Source organism: Coregonus clupeaformis, chromosome 1 (genome assembly GCF_020615455.1).
Source record: "Coregonus clupeaformis isolate EN_2021a chromosome 1, ASM2061545v1, whole genome shotgun sequence".
Taxonomy (NCBI): domain Eukaryota; kingdom Metazoa; phylum Chordata; class Actinopteri; order Salmoniformes; family Salmonidae; genus Coregonus; species Coregonus clupeaformis.
The window spans coordinates 47,750,734-47,773,945 of NC_059192.1; the positions used below are offsets into that span (position 1 = coordinate 47,750,734).

The 23,212-nt window shown below is 41.7% G+C and overlaps 1 protein-coding gene across 19 annotated transcripts in view; it reads left to right on the forward strand.

Annotated features, from left to right (window-relative positions):
- Nucleotides 1-11,450: 11,450 nt before the first annotated feature.
- Nucleotides 11,451-23,212, forward strand: part of LOC121569945 (collagen alpha-1(XIII) chain-like) — a 134,382-nt gene continuing 122,620 nt past the window's right edge. For 10 of the 19 annotated variants that reach the window (XM_041881328.2, XM_041881347.1, XM_041881393.1 and 7 more), the window contains exons 1-2: nucleotides 11,453-12,209; nucleotides 19,605-19,674. In XM_041881328.2, coding sequence (XP_041737262.1) covers nucleotides 11,913-12,209; nucleotides 19,605-19,674 — 367 coding nt within the window. In that variant the 5' untranslated portion in view covers nucleotides 11,453-11,912. Of the gene's footprint in view, nucleotides 12,210-19,604; nucleotides 19,675-23,212 lie in introns of all 19 variants that reach the window. The other 9 variants (XM_041881305.2, XM_041881368.2, XM_045221507.1 and 6 more) reach the window with 3 other exon arrangements.

The window sequence follows — 23,212 nt, forward strand, 5'->3', positions numbered from 1 at the left end:
CCCACCCTTCTGAACATCGGACAGTGCTCTAGCTTGGCTTCGGTGGTGTCATGCCCATAGGGTCACAAAGGCACGTGCCGCCTCAGATTTGCCCTGCTTTTATTTCTTAGATGTTAAATTAATTACAAAAAAAATGTAAGCCCACATTGTATCAAAATTATTTATAATCCGGTATTTTAAGGAGGGGGCACACTAACTGAACGAGGGAAAGAGTACCCCCCCATTCCCCCTAGTAAGTGGTTCCTTCCAAGCTGCACAGAGCAAAGATATGTCTAGGCAGGATGATACATACTCTAGTGAGTGCAGTAACGTCAGTGGAGGAGGGGAGAGAGTGTAGAGTGACACACACACAGCATTTATTTGCATTTTAGCTGCCGGTGATGGGCAGGAGGTATGTTTGTAAATTAATTGGATCAAGCTATGTAGTCTATTGATTCCTTCTTGATGAATAAATAAAACAAAAATGTTATGTTGTTTCTCTGTAATACTAGCCACCTAGCAATTTTATGAAGTTGGAAATTCATAGACAGTGACCAGGTTTCCATCCAACCTTTTTATGCGAGTAAAGTACGTCGGATAAAAAATGTCACGACAAGCCTGATGGAAATTTGTCGTTAAACTTGACAAATGTCGACAGAACAAAATACGCTAGACAAGGTGGGATCTTTTTGTGTCTGTAAAATAAATGATGCGAGAAATGGCAGTGGAAACAAATATTGCGCAAATATTTATATAATAGCCATCAATAGGTGGTCCTATGTAGCTCAATTGGTAGAGCACGGCGCTTGTAATGCCAGGGTAGTGGGTTCGATCCCCGGGACCACCCATACGTCAAAAAATGTATGCGCGCATGACTGTAAGTCGCTTTGGATAAAAGCGTCTGCTAAATGGCATATTATTATAATATCAAAGTAAACTTGCCATCATGTTGTGTTAGCCCATTCTGTTAGCCTGACGACTCACACTAAATTATTCTGCTGCTATGAAGTCCGCTATAGTAACGTCCGTGGGCGTGGCGTAGCATTTGGAGCAAGAATTCTGGGTAGACAGGAAAATGTTGTGTGGTCCTCCCACTACGAAACAGGAAAGCATGCAGTTTATTAGACTATAGAATAAATAAGTTATGATGAACTTCACAGGGTGGTGAAAGTGCACGGTGAGCTTGATGATCCTTTCCAATACATTTTGAGGGTCTGGTGACATAAATAAAAAATGATCTTGCTCTTTTGTCCATAATAATCTCATCGTGTCGGTAGCCTAACCTCACTGTATCTGCGAGCACACGTGCCAAGACCAGAGTGGGCTCATTCGCTATGTAACAAAAACTTTACATGACAAAACCATCAGTAAAAATGCGATGGAAACATATTTAACTTGTATTTTTTTGTCAGTACATGGGAATTTAACTGCAAAAGTTATTTGTATGTGCACTAGGTCATCACGCACTGCCTTTTATCCCCAACAAGTACATTTGATGGAAACACATATCTGGTGGGAATAATAAATGTATGCAGAATATCTGTCACCAATTGGATGGAAACCTAGCTAGGGAAGTCAAATTCACTGTCTATGAATTCATAGACATTTTCCACTGTGAAATTCATAGACAGAGCTACAGTTGAAGTCGGAAGTTTACATACACTTAGGTTGGAGTCATTAAAACTAGTTTTTCAACCACTCCACACATTTCTTGTTAACAAACTATAGTTTTGGCAAGTCGGTTAGGACATCTACTTTGTGCATGACACAATACATTTTTCCAACAATTGTTTACAGACAGATTATTTCACTTATAATTCACTGTATCACAATTCAAGTGGGTCAGAGGTTTACATACACTAATTTGACTGTGCCTTTAAACAGCTTGGAAAATTCCAGAAAAGGATGTCATGACTTTAGAAGCTTCTGATAGGCTAATTGACATCATTTGAGTCAATTGGAGGTGAACCTGTGGATGTATTTCAAGGCCTACCTTCAAACTCAGTGCCTCTTTGCTTGACATCATGGGAAAATCAAAAGAAATCAGCCAAGACCTCAGAAATAAAATGGTAGACCTCCACAAGTCTGGTTCATCCTTGGGAGCAATTTCCGAACGCCTGAAGGTACCACGTTCATCTGTACAAACAATAGTATGCAAGTATAAACACCATGGGACCACGCAGCCGTCATACCATTCAGGAAGGAGACGCGTTCTGTCTCCTAGAGATGAACGTACTTTGGTGCGAAAAGTGCAAATCAATCCCAGAACAACAGAAAAGGACCTTGTGAAGATACTGGAGGAAACAGGTACAAAAGTATCTATATCCACAGTAAAACTAGTCCTATATCGACATAACCTGAAAGGCCACTCAGCAAGGAAGAAGCCACTGCTCCAAAACCGCCATAAAAAAGACAGATTACGGTTTGCAACTGCACATGGGGACAAAGATCGTACTTTTTTGAGAAATGTCCTCTGGTCTGATGAAACAAAAACAGAACATATTGACCATCGTTATGTTTGGAGGAAAAAGGGGAGACTTGCAAGCCGAAGAACACCATCCCAACCGTGAAGCACAGGGGTGGCAGCATCATGCTATGGGGGTGTTTTGCTGCAGGAGGGACTGGTGCACTTCAAAAAATAGATGGTATCATGAGGAAGGAAAAGTATGTGGATATATTGAAGCAACATCTCAAGACATCAGTCAGGAGGTTAAAGCTTGGTCGCAAATTAGTCTTCCAAATGGACAATGACCCCAAGCATACTTCCAAAGTTGTGGCAAAATGGCTTAAGGACAACAAAGTCAAGGTGTTAGAGTGGCCGTCACAAAGCCCTGACCTCAATCCTATAGAAAATGTGTTGGCAGAACTGAAAAAGCATGTGCGAGCAAGGAGGCCTACAAACCTGACTCAGTTACACCAGCTCTGTCAGGTGGAATGGGCCAAAATTCACCCAAATTATTGTGGGAAGCTTGTGGAAGGCAACCCGAAACGTTTGACCCAAGTTAAACAATTTAAAGGCAATGCTACCAAATACTAATTGAGTGTATGTAGGCTACCTTCTGACCCACTGGGAATGTGATGAAAGAAATAAAAGCTGAAAGAAATCATTCTCTCTAGTATTATTCTGACATTTCACATTCTTAAAATAAAGTGGTGATCCTAACTGACCTAAGACAGGGAATTTTTACTAGGATTAAATGTCAGGAATTGTGAAAAACTGAGTTTAAATGTATTTGGCTAAGGTGTATGTAAACTTCCGACTTCAACTGAATGCATGCAAAGATTGACAGACATTTAGATTGTTCATTTCGAAACTCAAATGACAGTAAATAGATAAAGCAATTTTGTCTGTTGTGTAACTCTTGGTTTATGAAAGTATATACCAGTGTGGCAGTTGTACTAAACTCCAAAGGCATAAAAGTTCTTAAAGAATCAATGTGCATCATTTATTAAAATGACAATTGAACAGGTAAAGAAGTATGCTTAGATAACCTATGCAGAAGAATATACATATTTTCTTTAGGAATTGGCCTTTCATCTCATATTAATCTTGTTCGTCTATGACAAACAGTAACTGTTTTTTGTTTCAAATCTATTAATTATTTTAGATTACTTTGATAAAAACCACTCTCTCCTGCTGCACTAGGAACTAAGGATTGCAGGCATGTGCTTTGTCATTGGCTGTGATGTAGTGTTCAGCCAGGATTTGATGGACAGTAGGAAGAGCTAATTAAATGGTAGGTTTGACATCACAGATTCAAGTGGTGTCAGATTTACAGGCTGCAGAGACATACTCCTGAGTCCGTGAGATCTAGGGCTATCGCTGAATGCAAGCCATTTCGATCTACAGATAGATTTATAAGGGAACATTTCGGTTGGAACTGGTACCAGAACCACGCTAGTCCCTCTCTTGGGGAGTTTACATCTGAGCGGTTAAAATGGAGCTGCTCTGTGTTTTGGCCTCCCGAGAGAGAGAGAGAGAGAGAGAGAGAGAGAGAGAGAGAGAGAGAGAGAGAGAGAGAGAGAGAGAGAGAGAGAGAGAGAGAGAGAGAGAGAGAGAGAGAGAGAGAGAGAGAGAGAGAGAGAGAGAGAGAGAGAGAGAGAGAGAGAGAGAGAGAGAGAGAGAGAGAGAGAGAGAGAGAGAGAGAGAGTGTCCATGTAGGGTTGAGCAGGTCTTTGAACGAGTGCAGCCCCGTGACTGTCCCACCATGCAATAACGCAGAGCAGAGGTTGTAATTTTGATATAAAAACAGCCACAGGTCTTTGATAATGTGGTAAACCAGAAGGAAATAAACTAATTTTAAGCTCTCTGGAAGGTGTACTGTGTTCAGGCAAGCTTTGAATTCGTTTTTATATGATTTTCCTCAGAATCCTTGCATTAGGAGTATGCACACATTTTGTTCTCTTTTGTATTTAAGCATGCATGGTGGTCCAATCACAGACATGGGGAAGTGATGTGTTCTTTCTCTGGTTCTTAATGGAGTTGCATGCTGCTATGGACAGGTCCTCACTAGCTAACAGGACAAGGTCCTTCTCCGGACACACCTGCAGATGATTTGTAATAATTAGCCTTAGGGACTGTGAACATCCTCCTGAACCCGGAGCTTTCCCCTCAGCATCACACGAGAGGGGCAACAGTGATGGTTCAAGATGGATCACAGCAATTGTCCCCACATCACAGGAAAGGCCTTGCCAATCCATTTGGGGTGATTGACCATTTAAAATAAAATAAAACTCTCAACGAGAGAACAGCGCAAGAGTGATGTCCCCTCTTTCAACCTGACTTGGTTCTATGTTGTTAGACATCCAAACTTTTCCACTATGAATCTGTAAACGTGCTAGACTGCTATACAGATCATTAGCTTGTTCAGGTCATGGATCATGTACAGAGCCATGGTTTCTCCTTATAGAGTAATATACACCATGGGACATAATTCATTAACAGTGACTTATAAAGTCCAGAGATTTTCCTCAATGTACTCACATGCCAAAAAGTGTGGGTCTGTAGTCAATCTAACCCAATTAGTCATGTCATAGGTTACGCAACATACGTTTTTAACAGCCAAGTGAACACAAGCATTATATAACTACATACTAACAATACCCCCTGATGTGGAAGGAAAGGAAGTTGGTCAGCTAAACAAAGCACTGCCTCAGTGCCTCCACAGCAGGACGCCAGTCACAAATAGTGTTTTTCACTAATGTCTACAGTTTGGCAAAACGTGACTGTAATCAATGGTCTGATTTCTCTCTTATTTAGCAAGGCTTTCACGTTGCCTGTTACCACACAGGACTTGCATTAGCAGACACATCTATTTAAAGGGGCTTAAATTGCCCTCCCATTCAAACACTGGCCTTTAGTAGAGAATTACCAGCCCGGGGGAGAAAATAAAAATTAACCAATAAAGACATACAGTGAGGGAAAAAAGTATTTGATCCCCTGTTGATTTTGTACGTTTTCCCACTGACAAAGACATGATCAGTCTATAATTTTAATGGTAGGTTTATTTGAACAGTGAGGGACAGAATAACAACAACAAAATCCAGAAAGACGCATGTAAAAAAATATATAAATTGATTTGCATTTTAACGAGGGAAATAAGTATTTGACCCCTCTGCAAAACATGACTTAGTACTTGGTGGCAAAACCCTTGTTGGCAATCACAGAGGTCAGACGTTTCTTGTAGTTGGCCACCAGGTTTGCACACATCTCAGGAGGGATTTTGTCCCACTCCTCTTAGCAGATCTTCTCCAAGTCATTAAGGTTTCGAGGCTGTGGTTTGGCAACTCGAACCTTCAGCTCCCTCCACAGATTTTCTATGGGATTAAGGTCTGGAGACTGGCTAGGCCACTCCAGGACCTTAATGTGCTTCTTCTTGAGCCACTCCTTTGTTGCCTTGGCCGTGTGTTTTGGGTCATTGTCATGCTGGAATACTCATCCACGACCCATTTTCAATGCCCTGGCTGAGGGAAGGAGGTTCTCACCCAAGATTTGACGGTACATCCCTTTGATGCGGTGAAGTTGTCCTGTCCCCTTAGCAGAAAAACACCCCCAAAGCATAATGTTTCCACCTCCATGTTTAACGGAGGGGATGGTGTTCTTGGGGTCATAGGCAACATTCCTCCTCCTCCAAACACGGCGAGTTGAGTTGATGCCAAAGAGCTCGATTTTGGTCTCATCTGACCACAACACTTTCACCCAGTTCTCCTCTGAATCATTTAGATGTTCATTGGCAAACTTCAGACGGGCCTGTATATGTGCTTTCTTGAGCAGGGGGACCTTGCGGGCGCTGCAGGATATCAGTCCTTCACGGCGTAGTGTGTTACCAATTGTTTTCTTGGTGACTATGGTCCCAGCTGCCTTGAGATCATTGACAAGATCCTCCTGTGTAGTTCTGGGCTGATTCCTCACCGTTCTCATGATCATTGCAACTCCACGAGGTGAGATCTTGCATGGAGCCTCAGGCTGAGGGAGATTGACAGTTATTTTGTGTTTCTTCCATTTGCGAATAATCATCGCCACGCAGCTTGGTGAGAAGGTGACAACAGTTGGTGCGAACCAACTGTTGTCACCTTCTCACCAAGCTGCGTGGTGATGGTCTTGTAGCCCATTCCAGCCTTGTGTAGGTCTACAATCTTGTCCCTGACATCCTTGGAGAGCTCTTTGGTCTTGGCCATGGTGGAGAGTTTGGAATCTGATTGATTGATTGCTTCTGTGGACAGGTGTCTTTTATACAGGTAACAAGCTGAGATTAGGAGCACTCCTTTTAGGCGTGTGCTCCTAATTTCAGCTCGTTACCTGTATAAAAGACACCTGGGAGCCAGAAATCTTTCTGATTGAGAGGGGGTCAAATATTTATTTTCCTCATTAAAATGCAAATCAATTTATAACATTTTTGACATGCGTTTTTCAGGATTTTGTTTTTGTTATTCTGTCTCTCACTGTTCAAATAAACCTATCTTTAAAATTATAGACTGATCATTTCTTTGTCAGTGGGCAAACGTACAAAACAGCAGGGGATCAAATACTTTTTTCCCTCACTGTATTGCCCCACTCTACCCAATATTCAAGTTTTATTAGACATGTACAGGATACGCATGGTATACATCGTCCAACGAAATGCTTACTTGCAGGTTCCTTCTTGACAATGCAACAACAATAAGAAATAGTAACAAATAAGAATACGAACATAAAGTAAATGGCAGTAGAATAGAATAAACATTTTAGCATAAGTATAATACAGGAAGGCACAATTTATAGTACAATATTTACACATGTATCTGCTCTGGAGATATACAGTAGAGTAATGTAGGGGTACATAACTGAGAACAGACAACACATGGAGAACACATGCTTCGCTTCCACCTCCACGCATGTCAAACCTGCAGAGCCCCTGCAGAGGAATGAAGTATTAACTATTGTTAGACCTGCTCGCACTGTATCCTGCTACTGGGATGACATGAATAACGCTTTGTATGATTTGAAGGAGCTGAATCCTGCTACTGTGGTTAAAGGGGTTCTCTCCAATGTGCCTACGACGTGTGTGTGACAGAGAGAGAAAAAGAGAGAGGAAAAATGCTCATGAGTAGTTGCACATTTGCTCAGGCATGCATTACAATGCACACATATAGTATAGTACCTAACCAGTCAATAAACATGAGTGATATTATTTTTTATTATGTGGATGGTCTGTGGGTGCAGCAGCTCCTTGAAATACTTGTTTATCCCACAAGAGAGGTCACCCTCTCTCAAATATACATGAGTTAATTTCTGAAGAGGGCTGGTGCCTCCTCATGCTCCTAAGGCATCAAAGATAACATCCCTTCAGAAACGTTTCAGAGTGCTGTTAAAGCAAATACAAACAAGTATATATCTGATGGCAAGCATGGCTAATTCCAGATGCCACCGTGTTCAAAAGACGCACCAGATTAAATGATTTTCAGTTATCCCTCAAGGAGATGTCAGCTCCAGTCAGGCAACGTTCATAACAATGGAGTGACGCATGTTAAAACTATGAAATTTATATATTGATGCATCATAATGCTGCTTTTGGGGTTGAGCAGATGTGAAAACATGCAATACTACTGTCCATACTTCAGGGTGCACTGTGTACCCCTAAAGCAGTAGCACCATTCTAGGTTAACTGAATATTTCTCTGAGGATGAGAGGCAGAGAGCAATAAATATCAAATTAAACGCTTTACTCTAATTTAGTACTATATGAGGCATACATCACTCAGTTTGATTTATTTTACAACCCAGTGTTTAAATTCACTCTGTCATCATTCTAAAACACTAATTGATACACTTTGTGTCACAGCTGGGATGCTGGTAGGATGTTCTGGTACCAACGTACTAATTTAATTGGATATAATCTTATGATTGCAATACATGTGAATTTTTTACGCAGTTAATTTTCAAAGTAGGTTTTGAGATCCCTGAATCACAAAGCCATCTGGCCATTTTAATGTTGTAATTACAAGGGTTTACTGCAGCATGGGTTCATTACATGCTCTGGATGGGCCCAAGTCACTTAGTAATAAACCCTGGTATAGGGTTGTAGCACCGTAAGATGTGGTTGATAGTAGAGGGGACATCTCTTGATCTGACTACAAGTCAGGAAATTCTCTATTAGCTTTTATAAACTTTCTGTGGTGCCGTGGAAATTTGGCCATAATCGAAACCACCCATGTGGTTTTGTAAACTCAATTAGACAGCCACTGGTTGAGGTCGTCCATCTTGATTCTGGTGGCCGACGAGATTCATCTGCGCTCAAAGCCACAGTGGTAGTTGAGTGGTAGTTGCTACAGACAGTTGCTACAGCGCAACAGCAAACAAATGCTCCCGTTATTAAAACTGACGTGCCCTGCAATTGGAAGGATTCATCAATATCCAGTGGAAAGGATATAATTAGAGAACGCAAAATTTAAGGGGATATTGTCAAAAAAATGTACCTGTCTCACAAAAGAATGGATACATATATATGTACTTTTGAGAGACTGTTTACCTAGTAAACATGCACTCTGGTGATGCTAATCTGGAAAATAATTTGACATAAATTACAATAAACACTGACCATTGTGTTTAATACAATGTCATAACTAAATCAAATATCAAGATACTCTTCCTGCAGTATGTTCACTAAGGGCTGGATTCAATCTGTATCGCAGAAGTATCGTGGAAGATCCGCGTTATAGTTTGATTGAAATGTAAAGGCAATGTAGTCCCCTTTAGCTCATTTGGTAGAGCATGGCGCTTGCAACGCCAGGGTTGTGGGTTCGTTTCCCACGGGGGGCCAGTATGACAATGTATGCACTCACTAACTGTAAGTCGCTCTGGATAAGAGCGTCTGCTAAAATGACCAAAAAAAAAAAAGGTTCCCGCGTTCGCGGAGACTGCTTTCACGGTAAACGCTGCATATGTTGCCTCAATCGGAAATAACCTTTACATTTTTACACAGATCTTCCGCGATACGGACTGAATCCAGCCCTAAGGACCTCACCTATTATCTTATGCATGGCCCAAGTGGCATGGCTATGTACAACTGACTACAATTCCTGCCAGGCATTGGAAAGTGCTAACACACCCCAAAGCTGTCTGGATAGTCATTTTAATGCGGTGGGAGCATTGTACTTCAAAGAGCCCTCAGACTGAACTAAACACTGTTATTTGGCTGTGGGTGAAACAATGACTGCAAACTAGTCAAAGGGGAGGGATGTTTGTCTTTCTCTGACCGGGCTATACTCGCTCCTGACAGGGCAACCAGATCTATGAGGTATTCATACCTACTGTGTAAGAAAGAATCAACCTGAAAAACAAGTCGCCTGTGCGAAAACTCTCATTCTCGGCCAGTGCCCATGCTGCCGAGTCAAGTTAATTGGGGTTGATGCTGGCGAAAGACTGGACAACAGTCTCGAAGTGCCTTTTCTCTTTTTTAATGCTGTTTCAGTGGGGTTGAGAATAATGTTCCTCTTCCATCTTTACCTGCCCTGACCCTTTTCACAGAAAGTCCTAAGAGAGCTTCTTCCCATCTTTCCAATGAAAGGGAATGGCCGATTAAGGTTGGCATCAATAATAATAAGCCATTTAGCAGACGCTTTTATCCAAAGCGACTTGCGTGCATACATTTTTGTGTATGGGTGGTCCCGGGGATCGAACCCACTACCTTGGTGTTACAAGCGCCGTGCTCTACCAGCTGAGCTACAGAGGACCAACATTACATTACATAATTTGAAGTCATTTAAAGTGGGTGTGCCAACCTTTGATTTCTGTGACCAAAGCAGGAATGAAAGAAAAAGTGAAAGTCATGTAAAGCAACTAGAATGGACTTGAAAACATAATCAAATGCTATATCAATTACCCTATACCCATACAAGTGTCGGAGTGAGATATTAGGACCCAGCAGAGTCAACGTTAATACGAAAACAGATATAAGGAAGTGGTTCAGGTAGGTACAGCCTGTGACACGGTTGTGACTAGATGGAATACAGATACAGACAAGCTTTACAATTGAACTTTCATTAGAGTTGGACTGAGGATGAGTCTGAGTTGTATTTCACTGTTAGTTTTACACAAAATAATTGTACATTTTCAGTTAATAAAATTGACGATTGTTTATTTTCAAAGAAAGGACTGATGATGGGTGTACTGTTGCTTGTATGCGTGTGCTTACTGTGACTGTCACCCTGATATTGGCTACACTAGCCAAGCTACTTCCCACACCATTGCGGGACCACAATGCTTGACGAGCGGGAGCGAAGATACTGTGTCCCGGTGTTGTTGCCGTTGAGATTGTTATCAATATTAGTTATTTCTTGTGTAGGCTAATATCCTACTTGAAAGAAAATCATGGGAGGGAAAAAATTAGCCATGTTAGCTAGCACTGGCGATCCCATGAATACAGTGAACGCGCCAAGTCGCTGTCTGGCTTCATAACGTCCAAACTCTCGTGGTATTTCAATGGTAAATCTCGTCCCTAGCTGTATTCCCAAAAAAGTTTTGTATAGGCTATACTATATAGTGTATAGTGTGGCTATACTATACTTTGTATAGTGTGGGTATAGCCACACCTGTAACTACAAGTATAATTGTCTAAAATGTTTTGGTTAAATCACATTAGGTGGTGTTACAATCTGTAGCGTGTGTTGATGGTTTTGGAATTCCTCTTCATTTTAATCAAACATAGGGCTAGGCATCAGCTAGGCATTGGTCAACAAAACCAATAATTCAATTAACCATATAGGCCTATTTCATTAAGTGAACTAGAGTGCTTGATTTCCTACTCTTCGACATTATCAGAAACTGACTAGTCATGAGGAAGTGTCAATAACGTGCACTTCGGTGAGCAAGGGGTTACCATGTTCCCTTTCTCACCTCAACTGTGCGCACCTAAAAATATCCTCCGCTGGTACTGGATCAAAGGGGGCAGCAACACCGACGTGAATCCCGCCCCGACATTTAGCCTAATAGGTGGAGCATGTACGCAACTCTACAGTGGAGCAGAAGGATCATGGTAACCACTTTAGTACAGGGGCGAGTGAGTGGGTAGGGTTTCAGCCGTTCAGCGAGCGCTCTCTGGTGATCTCGCAGAGATAGTAGTCTAGAGCCTGTCGTCTGGGACACTGCAGGACCGCTTTGAAGATCTCATCAAATGGCAAAGCTGAACCACACTGAATAGAGCTCCCTTTCAAATAAGACATGACTGATTGATGTATCCAAATCTACAGAATGCCTCACATGACTTTGACTTAGACACTCATCTGAAGGTAGTAAGGTGGTTGGAGAAGAAGACAGTTGCAATTTGCCCAAGGCAACCCCCCGTCAAAAGTTAGGTCGTAAGGATTTCTATACCTTACAATTCGCTTTTCATCGTTCTCCCGATGAATATTGGAATTTCGTGGTGGATAAAAATCGAATAAACATTTACAACAAAAATGGAAGAAGATCAAAAGTGGGGAGTTGCTGGTAAAAGTGTGGGGAGGACTTGCTGTGACCATCCTTGCAAAAAGCGCTTTTGGAGGAATTGGAAAGATTTGTCCGGTATAACTGTCTGCATCGCATTATCTGTATTGTCTCTTGGATTTTGTGTTCTCGTTTACCTGAGGACCTCGGAGCTGCAGTCCAGGATACTAAACCTGGAAAAACAGAGAGATACGCAGCTCCCCGCCTGGATCTCACTCGAGCAGGTGGAACCCATTATCTTTGGACGAATAGATCAGATTCTGGAAGAGGTAAGGGTTGTGGACTAATTATTCCATATCAAACATATTCTTACTTATATTCTATATTCTTACATTTTGTTCAAGTGATACATTGCAAGTAGGCCTACTTTGTTGTTCAAATGATTATAAGTAATGAGAAAAATAAATACACACCTGTGGGGAAACATAGGCTATTTAAAATGTATAGCTTATTTAGTCATTCCGTTGGCTACGCTAATGAAAATATTGATTAGCCTACTTAAAAAATAAATAATGTGTATTTTGTTTACATGTCTTATTTTAAAGGGCATGGATAGGATGTGTAGCCTACCTCGCATATCGATGTCTCTCACTCATTCCACAAGTGGTTGAAGCAGCGGCAGTTCCGATTGGAATTAGACCAGCTGCTCATGTTAACATGCACGAGAATATAATGTCCAAAGTTCAAATAAGTTTGTTTATAATAGCTTACGTTTCAATGAAGAATTTTGTGCAATATATATTTTATATTTTATTTAATCACATGCACTCTCATAGGCTACCTGTGCTACCTTAATTTATTTATTTTAACTTTTTGGATTGTGTGTACTGTTTTGTATTGCTTAATGCACTGTTGGAGATAGAAACACAAGCATTTCGCTGCACCTGTGATAACGTCTGCAAATATGTGTAAAGACCAATAAACTTTGATTTGATTTTGATTTGATTTGTAGATTCCATGGATGAAAAACATGCATGGGCCGCGCGCGGCACGTCCAAAGCACGTTGGCTTTAGTTCAAAGTCTAGTTTTATTCCTAAATGTAAACTGAATGGCAGGAGAATTTGCGTCTGTCTTTGGGGCATCAGCATGGTTTAGGTAACAGGACTGTGAATGACCCTGGGATCAAATCTGTTGTTTTAAAATATGCTTTTCAACGCGCCCTTGCACTGGCCTTTAATTTACCACTTCCACAGCAGGGCCCCTGTTTCCCCCCTGTTTACTTTCGGCTAACTCGGGACATCATTGTAAATGCACTTATTGTAGAGACAGCAGTGCACCTCAAAGGGGTGCATCAGAATACTCCATTTTCACTGCAATCATGGTCACTACACTATTTTTAGGATGCACATTTACATTAAAAACACAGATGTCACAAACCTATCTCCCCTTGCATTAGAAAAGATAGCCTACAGTTAAAGTTAATTCACTTTAGGCAATTCTTTTCTATGCACCAGGGACATATGTTTTTTATCTTGTTCATCTTGGATTTCAAGGATACATCTGTGTTGTTAATTATCAGTTATTATCAGAATATTATCAGACTTGACATTGTGCATATCACAAATACCCAAGGATCTTATATGTTTGATACCTTCCTTATCCTTATTGCAGTTATTGAATATCTGCTATTGAGCATGGAGCTAGTGTGGCCCTATAAACACAATCTTACTCCAGTCTTGCAGGAGGCATTGTGATTCACCCCTTTGTTTAGATCTGTTTATGTAAATGCCCATTATTAATGTGACGCAACAGCAGATGTGGCCGCTTCTAGCCGACTGCCTTTGCGTGTTTCTGTCCAGAACCTCCAACACTTTCTATAAATTTACTGCAAGTTGGAATCCTCTCTGGAAAATGTACTCTGCAGAGGCCTAAATTATTTCCCACAATTCACATTCTGATTTTGAGGAAATATCCCATACATTTGTTGGATAATGTTTGTGGTTCATGTTTTTGTACTCTAATCTTTGTTGCCCGAATAGTCTGCTGGGAGGAGGAACATATGTAATGAAAGGACTTCAAACTATGAATATTAACCCAACTTGTACCATCACAGACATATTATGTCTTTAGACTAGGAATGAATATAGTGGTCTCTTTACTAGCTGACTGACTTGAGAGTGATAACAGGTATCATGATGTGGATGGAGGAACATATGTAATGAAAGGACTTCAAACTATGAATATTAACCCAACTTGTACCATCACAGACATATTATGTCTTTAGACTAGGAATGAATATAGTGGTCTCTTTACTAGCTGACTGACTTGAGAGTGATAACAGGTATCATGATGTGGATGGATGGATGGATGGATGGTGAGGAGTCGGACTGAGTTATAGTCCATACATGGCAGCTGAGGCTCTCGCTCCTTTTTGGTTTAGGGGAGAGAGAGGGGGGTACATTCTCCGCCTCTCTGCCTCCCCACTTTAATGGTAACCCGATGCCAGAGTTTTTGATCTGGTTTTATCATTCTATTTTAAAAGGATGACAAAACATTTTACAATCCCAAAGTCAGATTAATACTAAGACCCTCCGACTTTGCTGCCCAGGGGCCCTACTATGGAGGCACTATAGTGAGCGCTGTCCCCCTGTCCTGTCCTGTGGCTACAGGAGGCCTCCTGTAGCTCAGTTGGTAGAGCATGGCGCTTGCAACGCCAGGGTTGTGGGTTCGATTCCCACGGGGGGGCCAGTATGAAAAATGTATGCACTCACTAACTGTAAGTCGCCCTGGATAAGAGCGTCTGCTAAATGACTAAAATGTAAACGTAAATCTCTGTTACTGGACTGAGGGCCTTTGGGGCATATTCTCCATAGCTCTGCTGTGAAACCTATACCCCACTTGACTCTCACTGATTTCTCTAACAGACGTGCCATTAACACATGGGTATCATCAATCACATGGTCTTAAATCATTTAACACCAGGACATAAAATACATTATTGACCCTTTTGTTCTGATCAACAATCTACGTGTTGTTTCCATGTGTCATTAAGAGATTCATCTCCACACTCTGGTTTGCCCTCTGTAAATTCTGCTCACCACCTGGACCCAACGGACACACCAAATACCCACAGGCATGGATTGTTAAATCAGCTCTAAAGGAACTTGACCCTTTCCTTCTTTGCTTTCCGAGGGGCCCTAAATCAATACACATCTACAATACACATCTTCTGAGGCTGTGGTTGTTTTGAAATGGTTTGGTTTCAGAAATATTGAGATACAAGAGGAAAATTGTAAGGTGGTTCTATAATGCAAAAAGTTGGAGATCTCATTCTTATCCACTTGTGTTCTACAGAACTCTCAGCCCTGATCCTTCCCTGAGAACTGAACCTCTCACATCTACATCACTGTGAGAGGTTGAGCTCTGGTCTTGGCCTCAGCCCTACTGTACATGGCTTTGACTCTACCAGAAAACTTTACTCTGACAGAGCACAAAGGCATCTCAGGCACTTCTAGAGTGTGTTGTTTTAATTTCCCTGACTTATTAGCACATGTAGCATTTATCCCCACTACTCCGCTGGTGCTTTCTGCTCTATTGAACTGCAGCATTAGGTAACATGCAAAGAGATGGCGGGTGGCTGTGTGCTCAGCGATGGTCTGGCTGCCCAGAAAACCACATCTAGTTTACACACTGTGGGGTGACAGATCAGCAGGGATCAGAGCGAGGAAACCGGGGCAAGTGGAGATGTATTTTTCACTTTTCTACACCTCAGAATCTGGACTGAAACTCACACAAGCTTGAACAGGGAGAAATGTGTGCTAGGCCTCTGTCAAACCTACGGAGACCACTTTGTGGTTAATTGTTCATGTTAAACAGGCCAGTTTTAGGGTGAGATAATGACGTGTTCAGGGGGAGTCTGAGAATTATCGAGGAATGAATGTCTCTCAAGACTTTTGATTTTGCTACATTGGATTTGACACCTAAGGTGTATTGTTGAGAAGTCAGCCTCTGGGTTTTATGAGTAGGCAGTGCTAAGCATCCTGTCTTTGTGCTGAAACTGAAGAGAAGAGTGTTTAAATCAGTGGAAGAAATGTTATATTTCTACAGGAGTGGCTTAAACTGCATAGAAATAGCAGCTCACAAGTCATTTTTACTGTACAGCTACTGTGCTTTTTCAGAGAGATACAGAGCAGGAAATATGTATTCTGGCAACAAAGATTAGAGTACAAAACATGAACCACAAACATTATCCAACAAATGTATGGGATATTTCCTCAAAATCAGAATGTGTATAGTGGGAAATAATTTAGGCCTCTTCAGCTTACATTTTCCAGAGATGATTCCAACTTGCAGTAAATTAATAGAAACTGTTTGAGGTTCTGGACAGAAACACGCAAAGGCAGTCGGCTAGAAGCGGCCACATCTGCTGGACGTTTGTATAAAGTTCTTGGGACGTTGGGTCATGGTCCCCGTTGTGTCATGGTCCCCTGGAGGTTTTTGTCACGTGATGGTCCCAGGTGTCCCAAACCATAATAAGTAAAGTAATAAAATGGTATGTGGGTTTTAAGGTAAGTGGTACAATGTTCAGCTAAAATAGTGTAAAAGTATTTAATCAATTACAGTATGATTACATTTGACATGATCGCTTAGTACTGACTTTTCAATATGACCCCACTTGGGATTTGAATTTACAACCTCTGGATTTGGGGTATGCAGATCTTTCTGCTGTGCCAACAAAGTCTGTAGAAGTTCAGAAGTCTCCTATACATTCATTACCAATGATGCATCTCTGCACTTAGCAAAAGAGTGCAATCTGCACTGCTATTTAAGTTATCAGTTAATCTGACTATTCTCTCATTGATTTAATTGACGTATTTCAGCAATTTGAGTTTGGGTTTTCAGTATAGTTGTCTAATGTTGGTAGGGCATATTATTCTGTTTTAATGTTACTCCTGAATCACTATGATAAATATAATTGTTTTTCTTCAGTGTATATTTAACAGAGCTGAGATTTACTTTGAAGTGCAAAGTGTAGGAATAGGCCTACAGGTGAAATCAGTCATTGATACAGACATGGTGGTGTAGCAGGAAGATCGGAATGCTGTCAACAAAGAGGTTGTGAGTTCGAATCCCAGGTGAGGACTTGTTAAATAATAATTACTGTATGCAGAGCCTTGCAAAAGTATTCATCCCCCTTGGCATTTTTCCTATTTTGTTGCATTGCAACCTGTAATTTTAATGGATTTTAATTTGGATTTCGTGTAATGGACATACACAAAATAGTCCAAATTGGTGAAGTGAAATGAAAAAAATAACAGAAAAGTGGTGCGTGCAAATGTATTCACCCCCTTTGCTATGAAGCCCCTAAATAAGATCTGGTGCAACCAATTACCTTCAGAAGTCACATAATTTGTTAAATAAAGTCCACCTGTGTGCAATCTAAGTGTCACATGATCTGTCACATGATCTCAGTATATATACACCTGTTCTGAAAGGCCCCAGAGTCTGCAACACCACTAAGCAAGGGGCACCACCAAGCAAGCAGCACCATGAAGACCAAGGAGCTCTCCAAACAGGTCAGGGACAAAGTTGTGGAGAAGTACAGATCAGGGTTGGGTTATAAAAAAATATCAGAAACTTTGAACATCCCACGGAGCACCATTAAATCCATTATTAAAAAATGGAAAGAATATGGCACCACAACAAACCTGCCAAGAGAGGGCTGCCCACCAAAACTCACGGACCAGGCAAGGAGGGCATTAATCAGAGAGGCAACAAAGAGACCAAAGATAACCCTGAAGGAGCTGCAAAGCTCCACAGCGGAGATTGGATGTATCTGTCCATAGGACTACTTTAAGCCATACACTCCACAGAGCTGGGCTTTACAGAAGAGTGGCCAGAAAAAAGGCATTGCTTAAATTAAAAAATAAGCAAGCACGTTTGGTGTTCGCCAAAAGACATGTGGGAGACTCCCCAAACATATGGAGGGAATGGCCGGCAGGGATGTAGCTCAGTTGATAGAGCATGGCGTTTGCAACGCCAGGGTTGTGGGTTCGATTCCCACAGGGGGTATGAAAAAAAATAATAATAATGTAAGTCGCTCTGGATAAGAGCGTCTGCTAAATGACGTAAATGTAAATGTAGAAGGTACTCTGGTCAGATGAGCTTTTTGGCCATCAAGGAAAACGCTATGTCTGACGCAAACCCAACACCTCTTATCACCCCGAGAACACCATCCCCACAGTGAAGCATGGTGGTGGCAGCATCATGCTGTGGGGATGTTTTTCATCGGCAGGGACTGGGAAACTGTTCAGAATTGAAGGAATGATGGTTGGCGCTAAATACAGGGAAATTCTAGAGGGAAACCTGTTTCAGTCTTCCAGAGATTTGAAACTAGGACGGAGGTTCACCTTCCAGCAGGACAATGACCCTAAGCATACTGCTAAAGCAACACTCGAGTGGTTTAAGGGGAAACATTTAAATGTCTTGGAATGGCCTAGTCAAAGCCCAGACCTCAATCCAATTGAGAATCTGTGGTATGACTTAAAGATTGCTGTACATCAGCGGAACCCATCCAACTTGAAGGAGCTGGAGCAGTTTTGCCTTGAAGAATGGGCAAAAATCCCAGTGGCTAGATGTGCCAAGCTTATAGAGACATACCCCAAGAGACTTGCAGCTGTAATTGCTGCAAAAGGTGGCTCTGAATAGTTCCAGGTTGTAAGGCAACAAAATAGGGGGGGAAATAGGGGGGGTGAATCCTTTCGCAAGCCTCTAATCAAATCAAATTTAATCAAATATGTCAAAGTGTATCAAATATGCAAGTTGAAAACACTATATTAAAAGCAGTGTGTGTGGGTGTCCCTAGCATTGCCAAAAGACAAAGTGTTGTGACTGGATCAGTGGTTCACCTTTCAGGTCCTTGATGGGCTTGGCAACCATAAAAAGGGACGATGTGTATTAAAACTAGGGTGTGCGTGCCCTGGATAAAACTATTTTTTGGGGAGAGAAGAACGTTTCTTTGCGACCATTAGGTGATGTCCCCGGTGCACACCGGGAACTAGACAAAACCTCCAGGGTACCATGACACAACGTCACAAAAACGTCCTTGGGGACATCCCCGGGACCAACTGGAAACTAGACAAAACTTCCAGGGGACCATGACACAACGTCCTGATGACTTTAGGCAACCATTTTGACTTAACGACTCATTCTTGTTTGCAGGGGCTATAACACTTACATTAATTTTAAGTTGTTTAATTAAAGTTGATACCAAGAATGGATTCACTTTTCCATAACCAGTTTGCTCCATTTCAGAGTCTGTAGTGCAGTTTCTTCGTTAGAGACCATATAGGAACATTGAGCTAACATACACAGTTCATTTATTGTACCCGATGCTTAGAATTACAGAACACTCATAACTATAACATGTCTCCAACACCTGTTGGAGGCCTTTAAACAGCACACTGGCATGCCTCTGATAGTAAGTACTATGAATTGTCTTGACTGCTATGTAGTGGGACAGTACTGGAAGTTCTGTCTTGGTTCAGGGTTGAAAAGCAAACTATATTTGTTTATCTAATGAGGTCAATTGTCAAACGTTGATACCTTGATTAAAGATGAGATGTTTCTTTGTCATTTGATATTTAGGTTGATGTGCCTTTGAACTCTGAATTCATCACTATCCACAGACTAATATTCTCTTCCATTTTTTACCCACGTGCAGAAATTGGCGGCTCGACTTCCCAAAACACGAGAGGCCAGAGAAGCGCCCCATAGCTGTGTCTGTCCACCAGGTAAGCCTCTGTCCCGCCCACTTCTCACTTCTCACCTCTTACCCGACACCCTCACCTTTGACTGATTCTAGCACACCCCTGCAGCTGTGCTCATGTGTAATCAAGGGTTTTATCCACTGCGACTAATCTGTGCTGCTCAAATCCTGCTTTGGTTTCACCCTTCTGGGTGAGCTTAATTTGCCCTGCTAAAATGGGTACTACCCTGAGTACGTAAGCGCGGGAGGGGCGTTTACGTTTAGCAAACCGCTGCGGTAGGGTGGACGGTTGAGTACTGATAGTGAGATCCTCTCCTCAAGGCATTAGCTACCTGAGACTACCATATAAGTAGCCAGGGTACACATTTTTATCTGCTCTCTTGCCAACTTCTTATGAAATTGTCATGCCTAACAATGTTTGGCTTGACAATGACAATGAAGTACTCAAAAGCACAAACAGATCTGGAACCAGGCTACCATATAAGGATCTTTAAAGGCCCAGTGTATTTAAAATTATGTTTTTCCTGTGTTTTGTATCATATTGTACAACAGCTGATGAGACTGACACTGTAACAGTTTGGGGAAAAAATTTATCAGTGTTACTTCCTGATAGTTGCTGGTTGAAAATACAATCTAAAGACCTTATAATCAGCATGTTTCCATGGGCGGAAGTTTCAGCTTGCCTGGTGACATCACCAGTTAAGATCACTTTGACTTCCGCTTTTAACCCAATCCCTCCAAAAGACACACATACATAGGTTTTGGAGAGGTGTAGGGGCCTGCCACACTGGGAGCTGTTATTGTGGGGGGTTAAGTGCCTTGCTCAAGGGCACAACTTCAGGAAATGGCCTCTAGGATTTGATACCAGCAACCCTTCGGTTGCCAGCTCACTTCCCGCCACTTCCCGAACTGTCAACTCTCCGGTTGCTGGCTCGCCTCTCCAACCACTAGGCTACAGTACCTGCCGCCTCTTGAATATTGGTTAATAGACCAATAACAAAGAGTTTCAAACCTCTCTGCCAATAATAGCTAGTTTTAAGTTTCCCCTCCCCACTCAGACCACTCCCAGACAGTCCTAGCAAAATTCTTGCTGATAAATAGTTTTTTGATAAAAAGCTATTTTTGTCCAGAAATAATTTGATATTGATATAAAAATGGCTGCAATGGACCTTTTAAAGGGCTCTAAAAGCATAATACTGCAGTGAGGCTTTCTGTATAATGGTGTTGCTATAGCAACATTTCATTCAACTTTTTTCTTTATGAGTGTGATATTGAATTTAATTACTTTATTTTTCCAGAAGGATGGCAAGTCGGATAAGATAAAGATAACAATAGTAAACACATAAACAGCAACATTCACACATGACAGATGCAAATGCTTACAAGGTATACACAAGATAGTTTCATTAAAGAGCTGTGCTATACAAGATAAACATATATATAAATATGTATATATATAAATATAACTGATTGCGGTCATTCACTGTACTTTGGTTGTCAATGGGAACAGTGTGCAACACCAATGCCATAAATGGATGATGCGAGAAGGACTTTCAATTAGGTTGCTCTCAGCTGCTTTATAACAACCTGTGCAATGACACTTTTATGATTCACTGGTGATTGATGTTGGGTACTGATAACTTGTGTGCATGTTTGTACGGGCTTCTGTTGTTGAAAGTGTGTAACTGACAGCCATTAATGATACAAAGCAAACTATACAAACACTAAAGACGTCACAGCAAGGTTGGAGGGTGAAAAAACAAACAAGATCAAAGCAAGTAAGGGAGGATTGTATTGATGCAGTAGCTATGGCACTAACGCACAATGCAGGATTCCTTGTCTGACTTTTAGGAGGGGCAACAGATGCAAGGATCCAACAGGTTTTACTGGTATATACTATATGTACACTTGATCCTGTACATGCCAAATGTTGCCCTCCTTTTGCACTTGTGTCCTCAGGGTAGCTTCATAATGACGACAGGTGTAGGTGTATTTTGGGCACAGTTGGCAGTGGTCGGCAGCACAGGCATTTTGTATCACATTGGGTCATGATGCAAGCTGGTGTGACGAGGTGCCATCATCAAGGCATTCCTAGGCAGGGACGACAGCCCACTGATAACTAACCACATCCGCTACACAACTAACCCTGTTGTTAAAGTACCAGTGGATTGAAATGAACAACAATGACTGCCAAGAAATTGCGTCCGTATTTGTTCCATTGGAAAACGTATGCCACAGAGAGCTTGCACCTATGGCGCCAGTATATTACATTAGTACCACATATTCTGGAACATACATTAATTTGGGCTATCAGCATGAAGCCTTGTGTCTGACAATGAAAACTTGTGTTTGAAAAGGTTCTTCAGTCACCAAGTCCACCTGTTTCTCAGCTGTCAGTCATTAAGTAATTAGGTAGTGAAGAGTGTATCTGTGTGTGTGTGTGTGTGTGTGTTTGTGTGAGTGCGTGTGTGCGTGTGAGTGGGCCTAAGCGGAACAGGCCTGTGAGAACCAGTAGAGGTGAGGGCGTACACACATTAGTGTTAATTGGTCTTGTCAATAGGATGTCAAGGTCTTAACTGACCAATATGTGTCTTCGGAGGTCCCGTGAAAACCAGTTAAGGTGGACCCACTGTCAGAGCTTCTGATAGGAACCCTTTCTTTTCAGGTGTGAGAGGCTTTTAACTGGAGCCATCCCAGTTGGTGTGTGTTTTATGACCTGGGCAGACTGTTTGGCAGTTCCTGGTCACACAGCTCAGAAACCGCTCTTAAATGTACATCTGAGGCCATGTTAAATTTTTTTGGGGACGTTTTTAGATTTTTTCTCAAAATGTATGTTTTCTAAATATTTCAGGCTAACCATTCCTGAATATACTTCATGTAAAATTTTGCTTTCAGTTTTTGGCTGTCAGGGTATGAAGACGACATTTCCAAATGCCATCTCACCGAAGCATGAAGAATGCCATCTTAGCCTGAGGAACTCAAGTTTTCCTTAGAGCAGGATTCATACTGTTCATCAACTGTCCTGTTCATCAACTGTACCCCCAACATGCACCTCTCTATAAATGGCCCTTTAACAATGACAGAGGTACCGGTTCAGTTCAGCATGGCAGGCTGCCCTCAGGACAATGAAGCAGTGCATTGTGGGATATGTGTATGTATATATGGCTATACAGTGCTCCCAGTGTCCACCTAGCCTCTGCCAATCAGGGCAGAGTGTTCACATGGCTCCCATTAATTTGTTTATTTTCAGTTCTCGGCGACGAGGTATAGTAAGCCCTCCCCTGGTCCTCAAGAGTCCCTATACAAACACAGGAACCTATTGTTTAATAAAACAGAGGAGGCGTTAGATGTTGCTGAAAGGCTGGTTTAAGTAATGGTCGCCTTAAGAGGAACGCTTTCGTTCTGAAGAGCTTTCCAATTACATTTACATTTTAGTCATTTAGCAGACGCTCTTATCCAGAGCGACTTACAGTTAGTGAGTGCATACATTTTTCATACTGCCCCCCCATGGGAAACGAACCCACAACCCTGGCGTTGCAAGCGCCATGCTCTACCAACTGAGC